General features: G+C 40.4%; 1 protein-coding gene across 1 annotated transcript in view; it reads left to right on the forward strand.

The window, feature by feature from the left end:
- The first annotated feature begins 889 nt into the window (after positions 1-889).
- MTNR1A (melatonin receptor 1A) overlaps positions 890-20,900 on the forward strand; it is a 38,542-nt gene continuing 18,531 nt past the window's right edge. The window contains exon 1 of the mRNA XM_047090534.1: positions 890-1,115. Within this exon, the coding sequence (XP_046946490.1) occupies positions 890-1,115 (226 nt within the window). The remainder of the gene's footprint in view (positions 1,116-20,900) is intronic.

Raw genomic sequence — 20,900 nt, forward strand, 5'->3', positions numbered from 1 at the left:
GAGCCGATGTCGAGTCCACGCTTAACCAACTGAGCCACCCAGGCGCCCCGAGTGAAGCTCTTTTTTAAAAGCTCGAGGGTGAGTATGTGCCAGACCTAATCTTGGACGTCTACAGGGAGAGAGCACACGGCTAGGATCGGTACCACTCCTGGAAGAAGTCAGCTGGAGAAAAAGCGGCTGCGGAAGCAAGACTGCGGCTACTCTGAAACCATTCAGTCCGCTGACGTTTGAAATGGAAACGAAAAGTGCACAGTTGCTTTGAACCAGCCCTCCCGGTGGAATCTTCCCGCCATTTCAAGGGGCCGTTTCCAGTGTCCGGATTCTCCACCGGGGGCAGCAACCAGAGGCACGCACAGAGGCTGAGGCTGAGAACTTGGAATTTTTAAATTGGAAAAGTTATTTTTATTTTTAATTGAAGGAGACAGAGTTGACCTACTGAACCCTTACAGACAGTGTTCAAGAAAGATCAAAATAAAAGTAGCTTTGTTGGGGGGGGGGAGATTATGAAAATTCTGGCTTGCCTTTGTAGTACTGGGGGCGGAGGAGCTGGGGAAAACGATTTCTGTTCCACGAACGGTGCAACACTTGAGAAAGTTCCTTGACTTTTCCCACCTGTGGCTTCGCGGGGCGCGCTGCCAGGCTGGAGCTCGGGCGGCCCGGCGCAGGCAGCCCGCACGGGGGCGCTGTGGCCACGGGCTGAGCCCCGGGGGACCGTGGAGCCTCCCGGCGGCTGCCCTGTGTCCCCGGGCTGCAGGTGGCGGGGAAGCGGCGGAGCGGGCAGGGCGGCCGCGGGGGAGCGCTCGGGATGGGGCGTAGACGCGGGCAGGGCCCGGAGGAGCCCTGAGCCGCGGGCCGGGGGGCGCCGCGCCGCGCTCCGAGGGCAGGCGCGATGGCAGGGTCGTGGGGCGCCCCGGGCGGGACCCTGAAGGGCAACGGCAGCGCGCTGCTCAACGCCTCGCAGCGGGCGCCCGGCGGCGGGGAGGGGGCGCGGCCGCGACCCTCCTGGCTGGCCTGCACGCTCGCCTTCACCCTCATCTTCACCATCGTGGTGGACGTCCTGGGCAACCTCCTGGTCATCCTGTCCGTGTATCGGAACAAGAAGTTGAGAAACGCAGGTAGGGGCTCCGGGGGGGGGGGGGGCGGCCGCCCCCCAACCTTCACCCGACGGCCGCCTCCCCTCCTTCCTGGCCGCTTTCCGGAACGCAGCCCCCAGGCCCCAGCTGTCCATTAGCTTTTTCTTAAAAAGTGCGTTTTTTCTTACAAACTAGGGGCTTAATTTTTTCCCAAAGGGACGGAAGCCTGTCACTTTACTTTTCCTTTAACCCGCACGTGTAAGTTTTCTCTTTTCTCTCTCTCTCTCCCCTCCCCTCCAAGAAAACAGGGAGTCTGAAGTCCCCAAGGGGGTAGAAAACTCGACCAGAGTCAGATCCTCTTTATTTTAGGGGAAACCCCCACCGTATGGTTTTCGGTTTCGGAGCTTTTACTGGATTGAGAGATTGCAGAAAGTTCCTCAAGAAGTCCTTGCCAATCAGATCAATGAGCTTACCAATTGTTCCTCCCAACTTTGTTAAAATAGGAAAAAATATAAAAGCTGGTGAAATGATAGTGCCATTATTTTGGTTTTGTTGTCAGTAGTTTTCAGTTTGGGGCACGCAATTTACAAAGACTCATGAAGGCTCCTAAATGAGGTTATTACTCCTCCAAATTAGAATGTAAACTTATTGCCATTTTAAAAGAAATTGTTACAGAAAAGAGTATATTTACATATAATCTACTACCTAAAGCTAATTTTGTGTTTGAGCTTAACTTGCTTTATCGTCCAAGCAATGAACTGAAATTGGTTTATCTTGGGTGGGAGACCAGGGACGGCCTTGCATAGGACAGGGGGTGTTCAGATCTTTAAGTGATGAGGTACTTAGCTCTTTAGCTGGAGGCTGACTTTCTGGAGGTGGGGGTGGGGAGGGGAAGGAACCTTGCACTTACTTACATGTTTGTCAAAAGCAGTATTTTTTGTTCTAATAAGGTAGTAGGTCACACTCTAATTTTCTTTAGCTGCGCTCCGGGAGGGCCCCCTTTTTTTCTATAATGCTTGTGACAGGGAATGGTTTAAGTTCAGTCAGGTAAGCATCCGACCCTTGATCTCAGCTCAGGTCATGATCTCCTGGTTCGTGAGTTCGAGCCCCACGTGGGGCTCTTTGCTGGCAGCACAGGACCTGCTTCAGATCCTCTGTCCCTCTTGCTTTCTACCTCCCACCCCCCGCCCTACTCACATTCTCCGAAAAAAAAAAAAATCTTTTTTAGAAAAAGAATTAACTTGATTATCACCTGCTAACACAAAGTGAATTTGAGTTAGTCCATTGAATAACCTCATTTCACATACGACTGGCCTTAAACTAGAGGAATTCTGCCTTCAAGAAGAGGCTCTTTGAAGAAAACATAGGCAGTCAGCTCCTTGGCATCGGTCTTGGTGATGATTTTTTGAATCTGACACCAAAAGGAGGAGGAACAAAAGCACAAATAAAGAGCTGGGATTACATCAGACTAAAAAGCTTCTGCACAGGAAAGGAAACTATCAACAAAATGAAAAGGCAACCTGCTGACTGGGAGAGACTATTGGCAATCCATGTTAGGTAAAGGGCTAATACTTAAAATATTATATACGATATATATAATATATACGGAATATATATACGGAATATATAATACGATATATATAATATACACGGAAATCATACACCCCAGCAGCAAAAAAGTAATCTGATTTAAAAACAGGCAGAAGGTCTGAATAGACGGTTTTTTCAAAGATGACATCTAGATGGTCAACAAACACGCGAAAGGATGCTCAACGTAACCCATCAGGGAAATGCAAATCAAAACCATAATGAGGTATCGCTCCACCCCCATCAGATGGCTATTATCAAAAAGAAGAAATAACAAGGGCTGGTGAGGATGTGGAGGAAAGGGAACCCTGTGCGCTGTTGTAAATTGTTAGGATGCAAATCGGGGCAGCCACTGTGGAACAGTATGGAGGTTCCTCAAAAAATTAAAAATAGGGGCACCTGGGTGGCTCAGTTGCCTAAGCGTTCCACTTCAGCTCAGGTCATGATCTCACAGTTCATGCGTTTGAGCCCCACCTCTGCCTGGTAGTGCAGAGCCTGCTTGGGATTCTCGCTCTCTCCTCTCTCTGTGCCCCTCCCCCACTCACACTTTCTCTCACTCTCAAAATAAATAAATAAACCTTAAAAAATTAAAAATAGAACAACCAGATGATCCAGCAGTTCTGTGCCAAGCAGAAACAAAAATGCTAACCCAAAAAGATATGTGCACCCCCATGTTCGCTGGGGGATTATTTGCAATAGCCGAGATATGGAAACAACTTTCGTGTCCATCAACAATGAATGGAGAAAGATGTACTATATATATGCATACATATATGAACACATATATATACATACACATGCATACATATGTACAGAAGTTACACACACACACACACACACACACGAATGAAATCTTGCCATTTGTGACAACATGGATAGACCTTCAGTGCATTATGCTACCTGAAATAAGTCAGAGAAAAGACCAGTACCATATAGTCTCTCTTAAATGTGAAATCTAAAAACACAAATAAGGGCACCTGGGTGGCTCAGTTGGTTAAGTGTCCAGCTTCGGCTCAGGTCACGATCTCACAGTTCATGGGTTTGAGCCCCATGTGGGGCTCTGTGCTGACAGCTCAGAGCTTAGAGCCTGCTTCAGATTCTGTGTCTCCTTCTCTCTTTGCCTCTCCTCTGCTCACACACTGTCATGTTCTCTCTCTCTCAAAAATAAACATTAAAAAAATTTTTTAAAAGGGCTTATTAGAAAAAATCTTAAAAAAAAAAATTACCTGTCATCCCCAGGAGCAAAGCAGTGGGGGAAGCCTGCTTTCTCATCATGGCTGATTTCTTGCCAGTCTCCACTGTTCCCTCTATTTCTGGGATCTGGGGGTGCTGGCTCTGCTTATAATAGGTTAATCTGCTTCTTGGATTAGGATTTGATAACTGGACTTTTGCTCTGACCCGTTCAATGCATTCCTGTCTCCTTGCAAAAACAGACACAAAAGAGGCTCCTTCCCTCCCAGCAATAAAAGCAGTTTTCTGTGGGCCACACACAGTTCTGAAAGCCACGTAAACTGAATCCTTGGGGAAGCGCTGTAGTAGGGTGCTACCCTTAGCCTCCTCACAGGGGAGGAACTGAGGACACAGATTGGTCGTGTGCACTCTAGGCACACGGTGGAGCAGGGTATCGAACCCACAGAGCTTGTCCCCAGAGCTCATTCTGCCTTGCTGATAGCAACTATTACGCCATCGGGGAAGTTTGGGTCTTGCAAGAACTTTCATTTTAAAAAACATTCACATGCCTGAAACAATTCAGCTTCTTCTGTTTTGTGAAAAATAGTTGTACAAAGGGTGCCTTCCACACTACTTTGTATTTTGTATTCAATAGCAAGTTTTCAGTAAGGCCGCCTAGGGCACACTACATTTCTGTGGCTAGCCGGGAGACCCGTTGTGAGCTTTCATTTGCAAAGCTTTAGACCTGTCATATTTTTATAATTGGGATTTTGTCTCTTCACTTGTACCACTGCTGCAATTCGAACCATCTGAGGCTTTCTAGAATGGTTGGTAATTTTGAAAGAGAGAGAGAGAGAGAGAGAGAGAGAGAGAGGGCGCTGAATCCAGCGAGTTATAGGATGCTTATCAAGAGTTCTCATGATTGTTCGATCCTTCCATTTCAGTTAAATTATTGTGTTGGTATTAATGAGATAAGACTCAAAGAAGAGCACAGAAGAAATGAGGTAAGGAAATAAGAAAACTAAGGCATCTGCAGCTTTGACGTTTCCTTTGGAAATCTGGTATAATGGCGGGCTTAATTTATGCCCCTCCCTCGCCTAAGAGGGTATGTTGACAGGTGACTTCCCCGAGAAGAAATTTAAAATGTTTCACAGCCGTATCTCAGGGGCACTGGTCAGTCGGAGCAGACACAGGCTCCAAAAGCCCACCAGGCTCTTAGCTGCTGGGGTGCAGCTCTCTCCTGTCCAAACTGTGAGACTAGAATTGGTACCACCACGTTCCATCTTCTGAGTCAATTTCACAGCCTCGTAATGGGAAGAGTCCTGCCCTGGGACAGTAGGATTAATGTCGTTGCTCTCTACTTTGTGATCTGAGACATCAGGTAAGTTATCCAAGCCTCACTGTCCCCATTTGTCAAGTACAGAAAACCTCTCATCTCTAGCCTCACACAATTGTTGCAGTTACCTAGCGAGACCATGCGTATGGGAAAGGACACATTGCATGTGGAAAATGATGCATACTTTGAAAGGGACGAAGTAGGTAATGTTATGTGTTCTTTTTTTCTAGGTATACCTAACAAGGGTGTATTAAAAACTGTTAAGTGTTTTTTGTTAAAAATTGCTAAAAACCATGCACTCTAAACTTACAATTTGTATACTTTCTTCCATGTATATTATGCTTGAAAAAAACTTTTACTAAAAAAAAATAAAGCAAAAGTCTAGTATCTTGCCTATTGAAAATTCAGTGATCTGGCAATCTAAGCTATCTAGAATAGAGCCAGTAAATGGAAAGAAGCAAATAACAGACACCCCCTGATTGCTGATTTGTTCTTAGAATTTTTTCCTAAGTCCATTTATTTTGAGACGGGGGGGGGGGAGGAGGTGGAGGGCAGAGAGTGAGGGAGAGAGAGAATCCCAAACAGGCCCCACGCCATGAGCCCAGAGCCTGATGCAGGGCTTGAACTCACGAACCATGAGATCACGACCTGAGCTGAAATTAAGAGTCAGACATTTGACTGACCGAGCCACCCAGGCGCCCCTGATTTGTTCTTACAGCACTGTAGAGCGCTGAGGCTCGTGTCCAGATTATAAGCCATAGATTAGGAGGATGACTGACACATTTAAAGGAACAACACATGCGGCCAACAGCACGGGTTGAAACTGACTCATTAACAACAGGTCTGAAAAACTGAAAGGCACAGTCTCTGGAGGGAATGTTGTGAAGAAGAACTCTGCTCACCATTAATTCCTCCTGAAACAGCAGGTGTATTCTGTTTAAGAAGACAGCACCATACTATTTTAGAAAGATGCCTGTCTATAGGAGTTTATTATTATTTTTAAATCTGGTACGCAGTGGGGTAAACTGTCAGTATTATAAAAAGAAACAAATTAAAAACTTCCCTAGAATGACTGTAAGACTAGATCATCATCAGCACTGTGTTCTCTGCTTGAGTGTAACTCCTGTTAGGTACAAGACTGAACGCACTGGTTTCTTTCAGGCCTGTGTTGTCTCTATCCTTCTTGCGTTTCTACTCAGAGAAGCTGCAAACTTTGGATGCCGCAGGGCTGTTTTTAAGATTCTTACAGTTTTAGGCAAGCATGCCTACTTAAAAAATACTATTTTGGGGGCGCCTGGGTGGCGCAGTCGGTTAAGCGTCCGACTTCAGCTCAGGTCACGATCTCGCGGTCCGTGAGTTCGAGCCCCGCGTCGGGCTCTGGGCTGGTGGCTCAGAGCCTGGAGCCTGCTTCTGATTCTGTGTCTCCCTCTCTCTCTGCCCCTCCCCCGTTCATGCTCTGTCTCTGTCTCAAAAATAAATAAAACATTAAAAAAAAATTAAAAAAAAATACTATTTTGAGGGGCGCCTGGGTGGCTCAGTCAGTTAAGTGTCTTACTTTGGCTCAGGTCATGATCTCACAGCTTGTGAGTTCAAGCCCCGCATCGGGCTCTGTGCTGACAGCTTAGAGCCTGGAGCCTGCTTCAGATTCTGTCTCTTTCTCTCTCTGCCCCTCCCCACCTAAAATAAACATTAAATTTTTAAAAACCCCCACTATTTTGAAGTTGAGGCATAACGCAGACAATAAAGTACACAAAACATAAATACGCAGCTTAATATATTTTTCCTTATGTATACACGCATGACCGTCACTTTTGGAAATGAAATAAGGGTGTTGAGAGATGGCAGTATTATTATTATTCACAGCTTGAACTAGAACTTATGCCAAGTCTAAGTACTGGAAACCGCCAACATGAATGTTTTCTCTTTTACCATCCACAAACAATTGGTTGCCTGTATTGAACTTGACTCTTTGTTTGTATCCTTTGCTCAGATAAGGAAAGCTGAGGCTCACTGCTTCCCCCAGTGCCCTTGGCCACCCTCACCATCAGTCCACCAGTATTCCTGGCTAGGTCCCATTGAATGTGTTCATAGCTACCTTGATTGAGCCCTTGACCACTCTGTTCACTGTACCCCTGGCTGTCATTTTCTCTTTGCTCTCTTTCCTTCTCTTCCTTCGCTTTCTCTTTTCTTCACCACCACGGTTTCTGACTCTGTTCTTCAATATCTTTTAATCACCATCATTAGGTTTGAGCTCTTCAAAGAGATCACGTGTGCATCTGTTTCCTAATTGTGTCATGCATCAGAAAAAAAGATAGTCCTGAACTTACAAATGTATTATATTCTAGAAGTTCTCACAAATGCCTTAAAAGAAAAGTTCATCTATATTTTGGCTTCTGTGCTACCCTGCAAAATAATTCAAAGCAGTAATATGTCTGAAATAAAACTCAGAATATCTGGGTCACCTGCCATTCATGAGCTCCTGAGGGCAATCTGCCTTGTTCTAAGTTCTGACTCGCTTGGGATCCTGTGAGAATGGGGACAGGTGGTATGAAGGGGCATATGGAAGCTTCCCTTATTAACTCAAATGTCAGGAGAAAGTTCAGGGGCAAGGCATGATGATAGAGGTGGATTTGTCATCACATATGGGGTGCAAACAAGTATATGCATGTGCTTATAGTCAAGTACTCCTGTGTTGGGGACAAACCTGTCACCGGATCCTACAGGGAAGTGTGGGAGGAGCCTGTAAAGAGAACTGATCTAGAACCTGGACTCCAGGTCTTCTTTACCGAATGGATCTGCGATTACAGATAAATCACCATCTCCCCGGACTGTTTTCACATCAGCAAAATGATGGGGTGGGACAAAATCTGAGTCTTTCTGCTTCTAGTATCCTTTTTTGCATGGTGATTAAACTCACTGTGAAGTTGGACATTCTAATGTTATGAGATTGACTAGCAATAAGAATTGTGGGTGCAGGGCTCCTGGGTGGCTCAGTTGGTTGAGCGTTTGACTTCGACTCAGGTTATGATCTCACGGTTCATGAGTTCGAGCCCCAAGTGGGGCTGGCTGCTCTCAGCATGGAGCCCGCTTTGGATCCTCTGTCCCCCCCTCTCTCTGCCCCTCCCATGCTCGCTCTCTCAAAAATAATAAACATTACAAAAAATTACAAAAAGAATTGTGAGTGCAATGTTATGTACACATACAGTGATAACAGGCATCACAGACCTAGGAAATGGGGTTATGATGAAAGTATGTCTCACTTGTCCTAAACTATCTGGGTGATTCGTCTCCTATCTGCTAAAAAATATCTCAGCAGAACATCTAGTTTCCCTGTTTTATTTCCCAAGAAATGCTCCCAAGGTTTAGACATTTCCCAAGTAGTTCTCCCTTCTTGGCAGAGAACCAAGTAACCGACTCCACAGAGACAATAGGTTGGATCCCTGGGATTTACGCAGGTTCTTGTGAGCTTGGGTGGGATGCTCTGGGGACACTTATGGTGAACTGACCCACGGTGTATGGGCGTGAACAGTCCCCCTGGGGGAGCTTTCTGGCCTCTGGTTGGACCACCTGGACTGGCTCTTCTAGGCCTATAGTGACCCCTTCAAAAATGTAACCACTTAGGAGGAACAGGCTAGATCGGCAGCCAGCCTGGCCGCTTGTTGGTGACAACACACGTCTAAAGAACTGGGGGGGTTCACATGAGTGAGCGTATCACTCTTAGGTGTTCAAAGATGGAAGGAAGATAGAAGGAAGATAGATAGGTGTTCAAAGATAGAAGGAAGCCCTTCACCGTGTTACAGAATAAAGAATCGGACAATCTCTCCTGCAAAATCAGTTTGGGATGTCTCTACTGGGGTCCTGAAGGCGGCTAGTTTCATAGTTTACTGGTGATTTAAAAACCAGTGTTCGGTGGGATCTTTAAAGCCAAAAACATCAAACAAAATATCCTTTTATGAACCAAACGCCCCAATCCCACAATAAAAATAAAAACCATACATTTGGGGGCACCTGGGTGGCTCAGTTAAGCGTCCGACTTCGGCTCAGGTCACGGTCTTGCAGTTCGTGGGTTTGAGCCCGACGTCAGGCTCTGTGCTGACGGCCAAGATTCTGCTTCGGATTCTGTCTCCCTCTCTCCCTGCTCCTCCTCTGCTCACGCGTGCTCTCTTTCTCAATAAACATTAAAGCAAACAAAAGCCAATACATTTTGGACAATATTATTGAGTCAGTTTCTCCTTTCAGAAATCTTCTTTTCATAAAGGTTCATTTTGCCTGTTACAGTCTCTTCTTCCTTAAAGTGATGCTGTCCTATGATTCATTTAATATCCACAGAATTCAGATATAAAGTAAATAGAATTCTAACAAAGGTCTGACTTCTGGGACATGGGCAATTAGAACAGATCCAGAGTATTCCTCAAAACTCAGCTCCGGTGTCTTAATTGAAAATCTAAACCTTTTGTGATAAAAGTAAAGCGTCTTTTATATTGTTCTCATCCATAACTGATTTTGCAAAAACTGCTGGTCATCTTATGATGAACATTTCCATTTAAAACAGGAGTATTTTCCAGCGCCCTTACCAAGCTAACCCCTATTATTAAAGGCATTTAGATTTTCAATCCTACAATTTTATTTTGCAAATTTATTAATTCAGGCGTGAAACGTTTTTCAAGCTTGAGAAAAGGAAAGTAGGCAACTTGTGAGATTGTTGTGTGCGGTGCACTTTTCACAGACAGCTATTTTGATCTGATTCCTGCAGATGAGGTATAAAAATAACCTCTTATTTAGGAGGCCTGGTGCTTTGTACTTGTGCACATAGAGCAATTCTCAATTTTCAAAGCACTTCCCCACATTTTCTTTTATTTGTTCTTATATAGACCTCCTCAGGTAGATTAAAAAAAAAAAAAAAAAACAACCCTGAAACTCCAAATTCACAGATAAATGATCGGTATTTCTTACTCCAGCATACAACCCAGTGCGGAACAGTGGAAGGGGCACAGGAACGAAAATCTGAAGACGCAGGCTGAGTCCTTTATATCTGCGATACCTTTATTTGTAATATGTGTTGGGTCTAGTTATTCAATCTGTCTAAGCCTTAGTTCCCCATCTTGTGTCACAGGGATGCTAGGAGAATAGATTTAGATTCTGCCCACCCATGCACCCATCCACCTACCTATCGCCTTGAAATTGTAAAGTACTACAGAAATAATGCTATTATGTTATTATTAGTATGTATTCTACAATTAGTACTTTTTATGTTATTTTTTTAATGCTCCTTTTTTTTAAGTGGACAATATGAATGATAAGTGAAATCAGTCAGAAACTAAAGATTTAGGATTGAATTCTCTTTGGCAACATTATGGAAATTGCATAAATTCTCTTAGGTCTCCATTTTCCCTTTCATAATAAACATTATCCCCCTGCAGCATGTAGACTGAGATTCTGATTGTTTCAATATCCAAGCCATTCTCTAATTTAAAATGAATCACCTCTGCAAGCTACAATAACTTTCTCAGACAAGTATTTATCATTCAAAAACTTATGACCTAAATGTATGTACAGACGTGGAAAATGATTTCAAGCTAACAAAGTCAATGTTTAACACAATTCACTATCTGATAGAATTCTTCTCTGTACTGTTGACATTCTCTTCCTACAGCTCTTCGTGATATTTAAAATTATTGATTCAAGGCAATATTCTATTTGTAAAGACATTTTATTGATTTTTTTTTCTCTTGCATGCTTGGCTACTTTTTAAATTTTTCTGATTTTTTTTATCTGGTCTGTGTAGTATTTTATTATTGAACCCCAAGTTTTATCCAAATTTGCCAAAGTAATCCTCAGAATTGCCTGGAAACTGGATTAAGACTCCTAAATATGTCATTGAGTTTTGGTCTACAGGATTAAATTTGGATCTGATCTTTGGTTCCTCCACCTATTCATTGCATAAGAAAGTAGCAACTTTCAGCATGAATCGTGGATATGATGGAGGTTATTTTTGCTAGCTTTCACAATCATTTTTCCCTTGGCTATTCTGAAAGGTAACCAAAGATAAAATGTCCTAAATTAAACCTCCTGCATTTAGTTCTTACCAACATTTGATGGTTCTGTTTTTTTAAATACCTGATTTGAAAAGTATCTGAATTGAAAACAATTCCATTTACAATTGCACCAAGAAGAATAAATGCTTAGGAATAAACTTAGCCAAGGAGATGAAAGATCTGTACTTTGAAAATGATAAAATACTGCTGAAACAAAATGAAGATGACACAAACAAATGGGAAGATATACCATGCTCATGGATTGGAAGAATTCATATTGTGAGGATGTCTGCCCTACGCAAAGCAATTTACAGATTCGATGCGATCGTTATCAAAATGCCATATTATTATTCCACATAGAATAAACAATCCTACAATTTGTATAGAATCACAAAAGACCCGGAATAGCCAAAGCAATCTTGAGAAAGAAGAACAAAGCTGGAGGCATCGCAATCCTAGATTTCAAGATATACTACAAAGCTGTAGGAGTCAAAACAATATGGTATTGGCATAAAAATAGACACAAAGATAAATGGAACAGAACAGAGAGTCCAGGAATAAACCCACAGTTATATGATCAATTAATTTATGACAAAGGAGGCAAGAATATACAGTGGAGAAAAGACAGTCTCTTCAAATAAATGGTGCTGTGAAACTGGAGACCTACATGCCAAAGAATAAAATTAAACCAGTTTCTTCCACCGTACACAAAAATAAACTCTAAATGGACTAAAGACCTAAATGTGAAACCATAAAAATCCTAGAGAGAACACAGGCAGTCATTTCTCTGACACTGGTCATAGCAGCATTTTTCTAGATATGTCTCCTCAGGTGAAGGAAACAAAGGCAAAAATAAACTATTAGAAGTACATCAAAATAAAAAGTTTTTGCACAGTGAAGGAAATCATCAACAGAACTAAAGGTCAACCTACTGAATGGAAGTTACTTGCAGACAATACCTCTGAAAAGCAATTAATATCTAAAACATATAAAGAACTTATACAACTCAATATAAAAAAAACAATCTGAATAAAAAGTGGACCGAAGACATAAACAGAAATTATTCCAAGAGGACATACAGATGGCCAACAGACACATAAGAAGATGCTCAATATTGCCAATAATCAGGAGTATGCAAATCAAAACCACAATGAAGTATCATCTCACATCTGTTAGGATGGCTATAATCAAGAAGAAGAAATAACAAGTGTTGGCAAGGACATAAAGAAAAGAAATCCCTCATGCATTGTTGGTGGGAATGGAAATTGGTGCAGCCACTGTGAAAAACAGTATGGAGGTTCCTCTAAACATTAAAAATAGAAATACCCCATGATTCAATAATTCCACTACTGGTTATTTACCCAAAGAAAACAAAAACACCAACCTGTAAAGATCTATGTCCCATATTCATTGTAGCATTATTTATAACAGCTGAGATATGGAGACAACTGAAGTGTCCATTGATAGATGTGTGGATAAAGAATTTGACACACACACACAAACACAATGGAATATTAATCATAAAAAAGAATGAGATCTTGCCATTTGCCACAACATAAGTCGGTCTAGGCGGTATTATGCTAAGTGAAGTGAGTTAAAGAAAGACAAATACCATTCGGTTTTACTTATATGTGGAATCACCCAACACACACACACACACACACACACACACACACACACACACACACAGAAAAGACCCATAAACACAGAGAATTGGTGGTTGTCAGAGAGCAGGGAGACAGGAGATGGGCAAATTGCTTAAGGGGAATGGGAAGTTTAGGATTCCAGTTATGGGATGAATAAATCACACGAATGAAAGGTATAGCAAAGGGAATGTATTCAATGGTATTTCACTAGTGTATGGTGACTGATTGTAGCTACATCTGTGGGGAGCAGAGCATCACAGATACAGATGTTGACTCGCTATGTTGTGTGCCAGAAACTAATGCAACATTGTAGGTCAATTATACGTCAATTAAAAAAAAAATACCCCTTTGGAAAAATATCTGCTTTGGACGTCGTTTTAAATCTCCATAGAGTCTCTGGACATTGTTCTAATTCTTTATTAGTATCTTTAAAAAATGATAATTGGAATATTTGAGGTGAATAGCGCGATCTAAGATGGCTTGAATTTCCTCCCTTAAGCGGTTTTAAGTTACCTAGCTGAGGGAAATGCCCTATTTTCTAACATAAAAAATATGCACGCTCTCAGGATTTTTCTAGGCTACCAGAGGCAATTAACGGATTGTTTTTAAAGAAGCAGTTGTTCGTGCTTAGAACTCCGCATGGTAACACCAGTGTCACCCACCCCCGCCTTTGTAAAGATGCTTCCTTAGTCAGCATCCTAAGTTCTTCACCTTTCAAATAGGTTGGCTAACCAAGTTTACATGACACCTGGGGGCTGTATGTGACATGCAAGAAATTTCAGTGAAATTCAATGATACTGCAAGTGCGGAATAAACTTCTGGATTTTCGATTGAGATGTCCTAAGATTTATTCTTCTACAGAGCTCTCCACTTTCGGCAATCACACTGAAGGCATTTGTCTTAGAAAAAGGGGACAAGAAAAAGAACAACAAACAAATCTACTTGGCGCTGAATATTATTCAGGCTACTTACGTTGAATTTGAGTTGTGGCACTTCCGGCTTAAAAGGATGCTTGCCTGCTCTGACAGTGAGCGCTTTTGGAACTTACTGGATTGAATATTCATTTAAGTCAATATTTATTGCATACCTACAGTTTAAGACAGAATATAAATTGTCAGCAAATACTTCTTGGTTTGTCAAAATACAAGACGACAGGCTAAGCTTGGATCCTACTTCCAAAGAGGTTGCTTTCATTCGGGCACTTAAAATTCTTTTATTTTCAAATAAAAATTAAGACCTGGCATACAGAGGTGTAAGAGTAGAAACATGTTTATATAGCAGAAAAATTTTTCAAGAGGAATTTGCAAGTTGGCTGGTTAGATGGCAGCGGAAGCCTGAAGTAGTCATGAGATGTTTTAAAAGATCCTGCCTAGGGGCGGCTGGTTGACAGTTGGTTAAGGCTGACTTCAGCTCCGGTCATGAGTTCGAGCCTCACACGGGCTGTTGGCTGTCAGTGTGGAGCCCGCTTTGGATTCTCTGTTCCTCTCCCTCTCTCCCCCTCCTTCCTGTATTCATTCTTTCTCTCTTTCTCTCTCTCTCAAAAAACAAAAAAAAAGATCCTGCTTGACTGACAGATGCAAACTACACTCACCATGGTGAGCATTTTGTGATGTACATGAAAGTCGAATCACTGTGTTGTTTGTAAACATGGAACTAATATAATATTGTAGGTCAGCTCTATTCCAATGAAAAATCTTAAAAAATTTAAAATAACTTAAATTATTCATGGTGTAGCTAAAATTCAAATTAAAAATAAATAAATAAAAGCTGTTACCTCAGGATGAAAAAATAGGTAATAAATAGGGAAATATGAAAGTGAGTTCACACAAGGGGCAGAATTAAGGAGAGAACCTCCGAGTAATTGTCAGTAATGGAGACACAGCCTAGCAATTTGCGAATAATACACTGGCTCATATCTTCTGGAGAAAGTAATACAGCCTGAGAAAACACCTGTCGGAGAAGGTTTGAGAACTTGCCTGCTGACTTAAATTTTAAAACCTTTCCTGACATAGTTATTAAAGGGAAGATGATAATATTACAACCAATAACTAGTTATTTCCTCTTTTCTAATTTTCTTAACATATTTAGAAATACAAAACTCTCTTATAATCTTGAAAGGGGTAACGGGCTTTGTTTCTAGCTTTTTATTTTATTTATTTTTATTTAGTTAACACACAGTACAATATTGGTTTCAGGAGTAGAATTTAATGATTCATCACTTACAACAACTAGTGCTCATCACAACAAGTGCCCTCCATTTAAATGTCTTTTTTTTTTAAATTTATTTTTGAGAGAGAGAGCATGAGCGAGGGAGGGGTAGAGAGAGAGGGGGACAGAGGAATGAAGCGGGCTCTGAGCTGACAGCAGCGAGCCCGATATGGGGCTCAAACTCGTGAACCATGTGATCATGACCGGAGCCAAGGGATGGCCATTCAACTGACTGAGCTACCCAGGCGCCCCAACAAGTGCCCTCCTTAATACTCATCACCCATCTAGCCCATCCCCCACCCACCTCCATCAACCCTCAATTTGTTCTCTATCATTAAGATTCTCTTGTGGTTTGTTTCTTCTCTTTTTCCCCCTCCTTCCCACATGTTGATATGTGTTGTTTCTTAAATTCCACTTATGAGTGAAAGCATACAGTATGTCTTTCTCTCATTGACTTATTTTGCTTAGCATAATACTCTCTACTCCATGTCACCGCAAATGGCAAGATTTCATTCTTTTTGACGGCTGAGTAATATTCCATTGTGTGTGTGTGTGTGTGTGTGTGTGTGTGTGTGTGTGTGTGTGTGCAGGTATTAAATCTTTACGATGTAAGTTTTTTAAAAGCTTGTTTACAAAACAGGTTAGAGATAGAGATAGAGGGAGGTTACACGTATATAAAGTTGTTTTATATTTAATACTTTATATATGAAACATTCCTTATTTATGGAAAGTTAGTTCTTTATAGACTCAATTATTTTTGGTAGTACGTTCCCTCTGAAGAACGTGGGCTGTGGAACCAGATAACCTTGAGTAAAATCCTGGCCCTGCTATCCAATGGGTGTGACCTTGGGAAATTTATTTGTTTAATTTCCTCACTTATTAATTAGGGACAGTACTAATGCTGTAAGGATTACAGGATTGCTAAACTTAAAGCTCATTGTGCTTTAAATATAACATTCTGGGAAACACAATAGATTCTTTGTTATTTAGTACTTAGGTAGAATTAAGACAGGTGAATGTATTTTTATTTCTAAGGCGGAGTACAACACTTAACACTACTTTAGGTACTTAAGTTTTTTTGTTTCTTAAAATATTTTATTTTTATGTAATCTCTCCACCCAACGTGGGGCTTGAACTCACAACCCTGAGATCATGAGTCACATGATCCAGCCAGGTGCCCCTAAGTATTTAAATTCTAAGAACATAAAAAGGAGAGTCACATTTCGAATTTCTAAAATGAACTTTATGAGAATCTTAATTCATACTTTTGTAGTACTAGCTTTTATTTCATTTCTCCTCCCATTTTAGCATATAAATAGGATGATACTATGATTGTTCCTGTTTAAATAATGACAGTAATTCTTGTTTGGAATTTAGCAATTTAGAGCTCTTGTCTAATTAGAAATATTACTAAGCGCCATTGATTTGCTTTTATAAGCTGAGATTTCACAGAATTCTTCAAGATAAAGAAAATAAAGACTACAATCTCAGAGTGGCCGGTTAATGTGGTTAAAACATGTTTTTAAAGTTGTTTGTGTTTAAAGTTTTATTCTTGATTTTGTAATATAAATAATGGTGTAGACATCAGTAATTTGGTTAAGTTTTTAATTCCAGTTAACATACAGCGTTATGTTAACTTCAGGTGTACACTATAGTGTATTCAACACTTCCATACATGACCCAGGACTCCACACGGCAAGTGAACTACCTAATCCCCATCACCTATTTAACCAATCCCCCAACCCCCTCTCCCTCTGGTAACCATCAGTTTGTTCTCTATAATTAAGAGTCTGTTTCTCAGTTTACCTCTCTCTCTCTCATATTTTTCCCTTTGCTCATTTGTTTTGGGTCTTAAATTCCACATGTGTGAAATCATATGGTATTTGTCTTTCTCTGCCTGACTTTATTTCATTTACCATTATACCTTCTAGCCCCTTCCATGTTGCAAATGGCAAGATTTCATTACTTTTTTTCATGGCTAATATTCCATTATATATATTCTATTCTATTCTATTCTATACTATTATTATATATTATATTATTATATATTATATGTTATATTATAATATATATTATATTATATATATTATATATATATAATATAATATATATATATATATATATACATATGTCACTTCTTTATCCATTTATCAGTTGATGGGCACTTGCACTATTTCCAGACTTCGGTTACCGTAAATAATGTTGCTATTAACATAGGGGTGCATGCATTCCTTTGAATCAGTGTTTTTGTATTTGGGGGGTAAATATCCAGTGGTGCAATTGTTATATTTTTAACTTTTTAAGGAATCTCCACACTGTTTTGCACAGTGGCCGCACCAGTTTGCACTCCCACCAAGAGTGCACGTGTTCCTTTTTCTCCACAGCCTCAATGACACGTGTTGTTTCTTGGTTGTTGATCTTAGCCATTCTGACAGGGATGAGGTGGTGGCTCATTGTACTTTTGATTTCCATTTCCCCGATGGTAAGATATGATGGGCATCTGTTCATGTTGGCCATCTGAGAGGTCTTCTTTGGAGAAACGTCTGTTCATGTCTTCTGCTCATCTTTTAATTGGATTATTAGTCTTTGGGTGTTGAGTTCTTTATATACTTTGGATACTAACCCTTTATCAGATATGTCGTTTGCCAAGTATCTTCTCCCATTCTGTAGGTTGCCTTTTAGTTTTGTTGATGGTTTCCTTTGCTGTGCAAAGCTTTTTATTTTGATGGAGTTCCAATAGTTTATTTTTGCTTCTACATCCCCTGCCTCAGAAGACACGACTAGAAAAATGTTATTATGGCTGATGTCAAAGAGGTTATTGCCTGTGTTCTAGGATTTTTATGGTTTCAAGTCTCACATTTAGGGCTTTAATCCATTTTGAATTTATTTTTGTGTATAATAAAGTGGTCCAGTTTCGTTCATTTGCTTGTTGCTGTCCAGTTTTCCCCACGCTATTTGTTTGGAGAATGTCCTTCTCCCATTGGATATTCTTTCCTGCTTTATTGAAAATTAATCAACCATTGGGGCGCCTGGGTGGCTCAGTCGGTTAAGCGATCGACTTCAGCTCAGGTCACGATCTCACAGTCCGTGAGTTCGAGCCCCGCGTTGGGCTCTGTGCTGATAGCTCAGAGCCTGGAGCCTGCTTCAGATTCTGTGTCTCCCTCTCTCTCTGACCCTCCCTCGTTCATGCTCTGTCTCTCTCTGTCTCAAAAATAAATAAGCATTAAAAAAAATTAAAAAAAAAAGAAAATTAATCAACCACGTAATTGTGGATTAATTTCTGGGCTTTCTATACTGCTCTGTTGATCTACGTGTCTATTTTTGTGCCAGCACCCTAAAGTTTTTATTACTCCAGCTTTATAATATAACCTATAATCTAGAAATTTGATGCCTCTAGCTTTTTCTTTTTCAAGATTGCTTTGGCTATTCAGGGTCTTTTGCGGCTCCATACAAATTTTAGGTTCCTTTGTTCCAGCTATGTGAAAAATGCTGCTAGTGTTTTGATAGGGATTGCGTTAAATGTGCAGATTGCTTTGGTTGGTATAGACATTTTAACAGTATTCATTCTTCCCATCTGTGAGCATGGAATGTCTACCTATTTCTCTCTGTTATCTTCAGTCTTTTTGATCAGTGTTTTAGAGTTTTCAGAGTACAGGTCTTTCACAACTTTGGTTAGACGTATTCCCCAGGTATCATTGTTTTGGGTGAAATTGTACATGGAATTGTTTTCTTAATTTCTCTTTCTGGTGCTTCATTCTGAGTGTACAGAAATGCAACCAGTTTCCGTACAGTGCTTTTGTATCTAGCAGTTTTTTACTGGAGTCTTTAGGTTTTCTATACAGAGCATCATGTCATTTGGAAATAGGGAAAGTTTTACTTCCTTCTTAACAGTTTTGATTCCTTTTATTTATTTTTGTTGTCTGATTGCTGTGGCCAAGATATCTAATACTATGCTGAATAAAAGTGGTGAGAGTATATAGCCCTGTCTTGTTCCTGACCATAGAGGAAAAGCTCTCAGTTTTTCCCCATTCGGAATGAGTTAGTTGTGGGTTTTTCATAGCCGGACTTTAATTATCTTGAGGTATGTTCCCTCTAAACCTATTTTGTTGAATTTGTTTTTTTTTTTTAAATCATGAATCGATGTTTTACTTTGTCAAATGCTTTTTTTTCTACATCGATTGAAAGGCTCATGTGGTTTTTACCCTTTCTCCTATTGATGTGATGTGTCTTGTTTGATTTGCAAGTGTTGAACCACACTTCCAGCCCTAAAGTAAATTCCACTTGATCATGGGGAATGATTTTTTAAATGTATTTTGGATTTGGTTTGCTAGTATTTTACTGAGAAGTTTGAATCAATGTTCACCATAGATATTGGCCTGTAATTCTCTTTTTTATTGGTGTCTTCATCTGGTTTTGGTTCAAGGTAATGCTGGCCTCATAGAATGAATTTGTAAGTTTTCCTTCTTTTCTATTTTTTGAAGTAGTTTAAAAAATAGGTATTAATTCCTCTTTAAATGTTTGGCAGAATTCACCTGTGAAGTCATCTGCTCCTGGACTTTTGTTTGTGGGGAGTTTTTTGATTACTGACTCAATTTCTTCACTGGTTATCAGTCTTTTCAAATTTTCTATTTCCTCCTGTTTCAGTTTTGTGAGTTTTTACATTCCTAGGAATTTGTTCATTTCTTGCATGTTGTCCAATTTGTTCGGATACAGTTTTTCATAATGTTCTCTTATGATTTTATTTCTGTGGTGTTATTTCCCTGTTCTCATATGTGGTTTTATTTGAGTATTTGAGTACTTTCTCTTTTTTTTTCTTGAGAAGTCTGGCTAGAGGTTTATGAATTTTACTGATTTTTTTCAAAGAACCACCTTTTGGTTTCATTGATTTTTTTTTTTTTTTTTAGTTTCTATATCATTGATTTCTGCTCTAACCTTTATTATTTCCTTCTGTCTGCTGTTTTTAGGTTTTGCTCATGTCTAACTCCTTTTTTCTAGCTCCTTTAGGTTTAAGGTTAGGTTGTGTATTTGAGATTTTTCTTGCTGCTTGTGGTGAGTTTGTATTGCTATAAACTTCTTAGAACCACATATGTTCTATCCCAGAGGTTTTGGACTGTTGTGTTTTTATTTTCATTTGTTTTTATGTACTTCATTATTTGGCTTTGATTTCCTGGTTGACCCACTCATTGTTTAGTAGCATGTTATTTAACCTCCATGTATTTGTGGTCTACTCAGACTGTTTTCTTATAGTTAACTGCTAGTTTCATAGCTTTGTGGCCAGAAGAGAGGCACAGTATGACTTTGATCTTCTTGAATTTGGTGAGGCTGGTTTTGTGCCCTAACATGTGATCCATTCTGGAGAATGCTCCATGTGCACCTGTGCACTTGGAATGTGTATTCTGCTGTTTTAGGATGGAATATTCTGAAATTATCTGTTAAATCCATCTGTTCCAGCGTGTCATTCAAACCCATTGTTTCCTTGTTGATGCTCCGTGTACATACTCTGTCCATTGATGTAAGTGGGGTGTTAAAGTCCCTAACTACCATTGTATTACTATCGATTAGTTCCTGTACGTTTGTCATTAACTGTTTTCTGTATTCAGGTGCTTCTATGTTGGGTGTATAAATATTTACAATTGTGGGGCATCTGGGTGGCTCAGTCAGTTAAGCATTTGACTCTTGAGTTTCGTTCACATTATGATCTCACAAGTTTGTGAGACTGTGCCCCATGTTGGGCTCTGTGCCTACAGAGCAGAGCCTGCTTGGGATCCTCTCTCTTCCTCTTTCTATGCCCCTCCCCCACTTACGCTCTCTCTCAAAAATAAACATTAAAAAATAAATATTTACA

Source organism: Lynx rufus, unplaced genomic scaffold (assembly GCF_022079265.1).
Source record: "Lynx rufus isolate CCGP_SWC_20201006 ecotype Redwood Valley unplaced genomic scaffold, mLynRuf1.p SCAF_3, whole genome shotgun sequence".
Taxonomy (NCBI): Eukaryota; Metazoa; Chordata; class Mammalia; order Carnivora; family Felidae; genus Lynx; species Lynx rufus.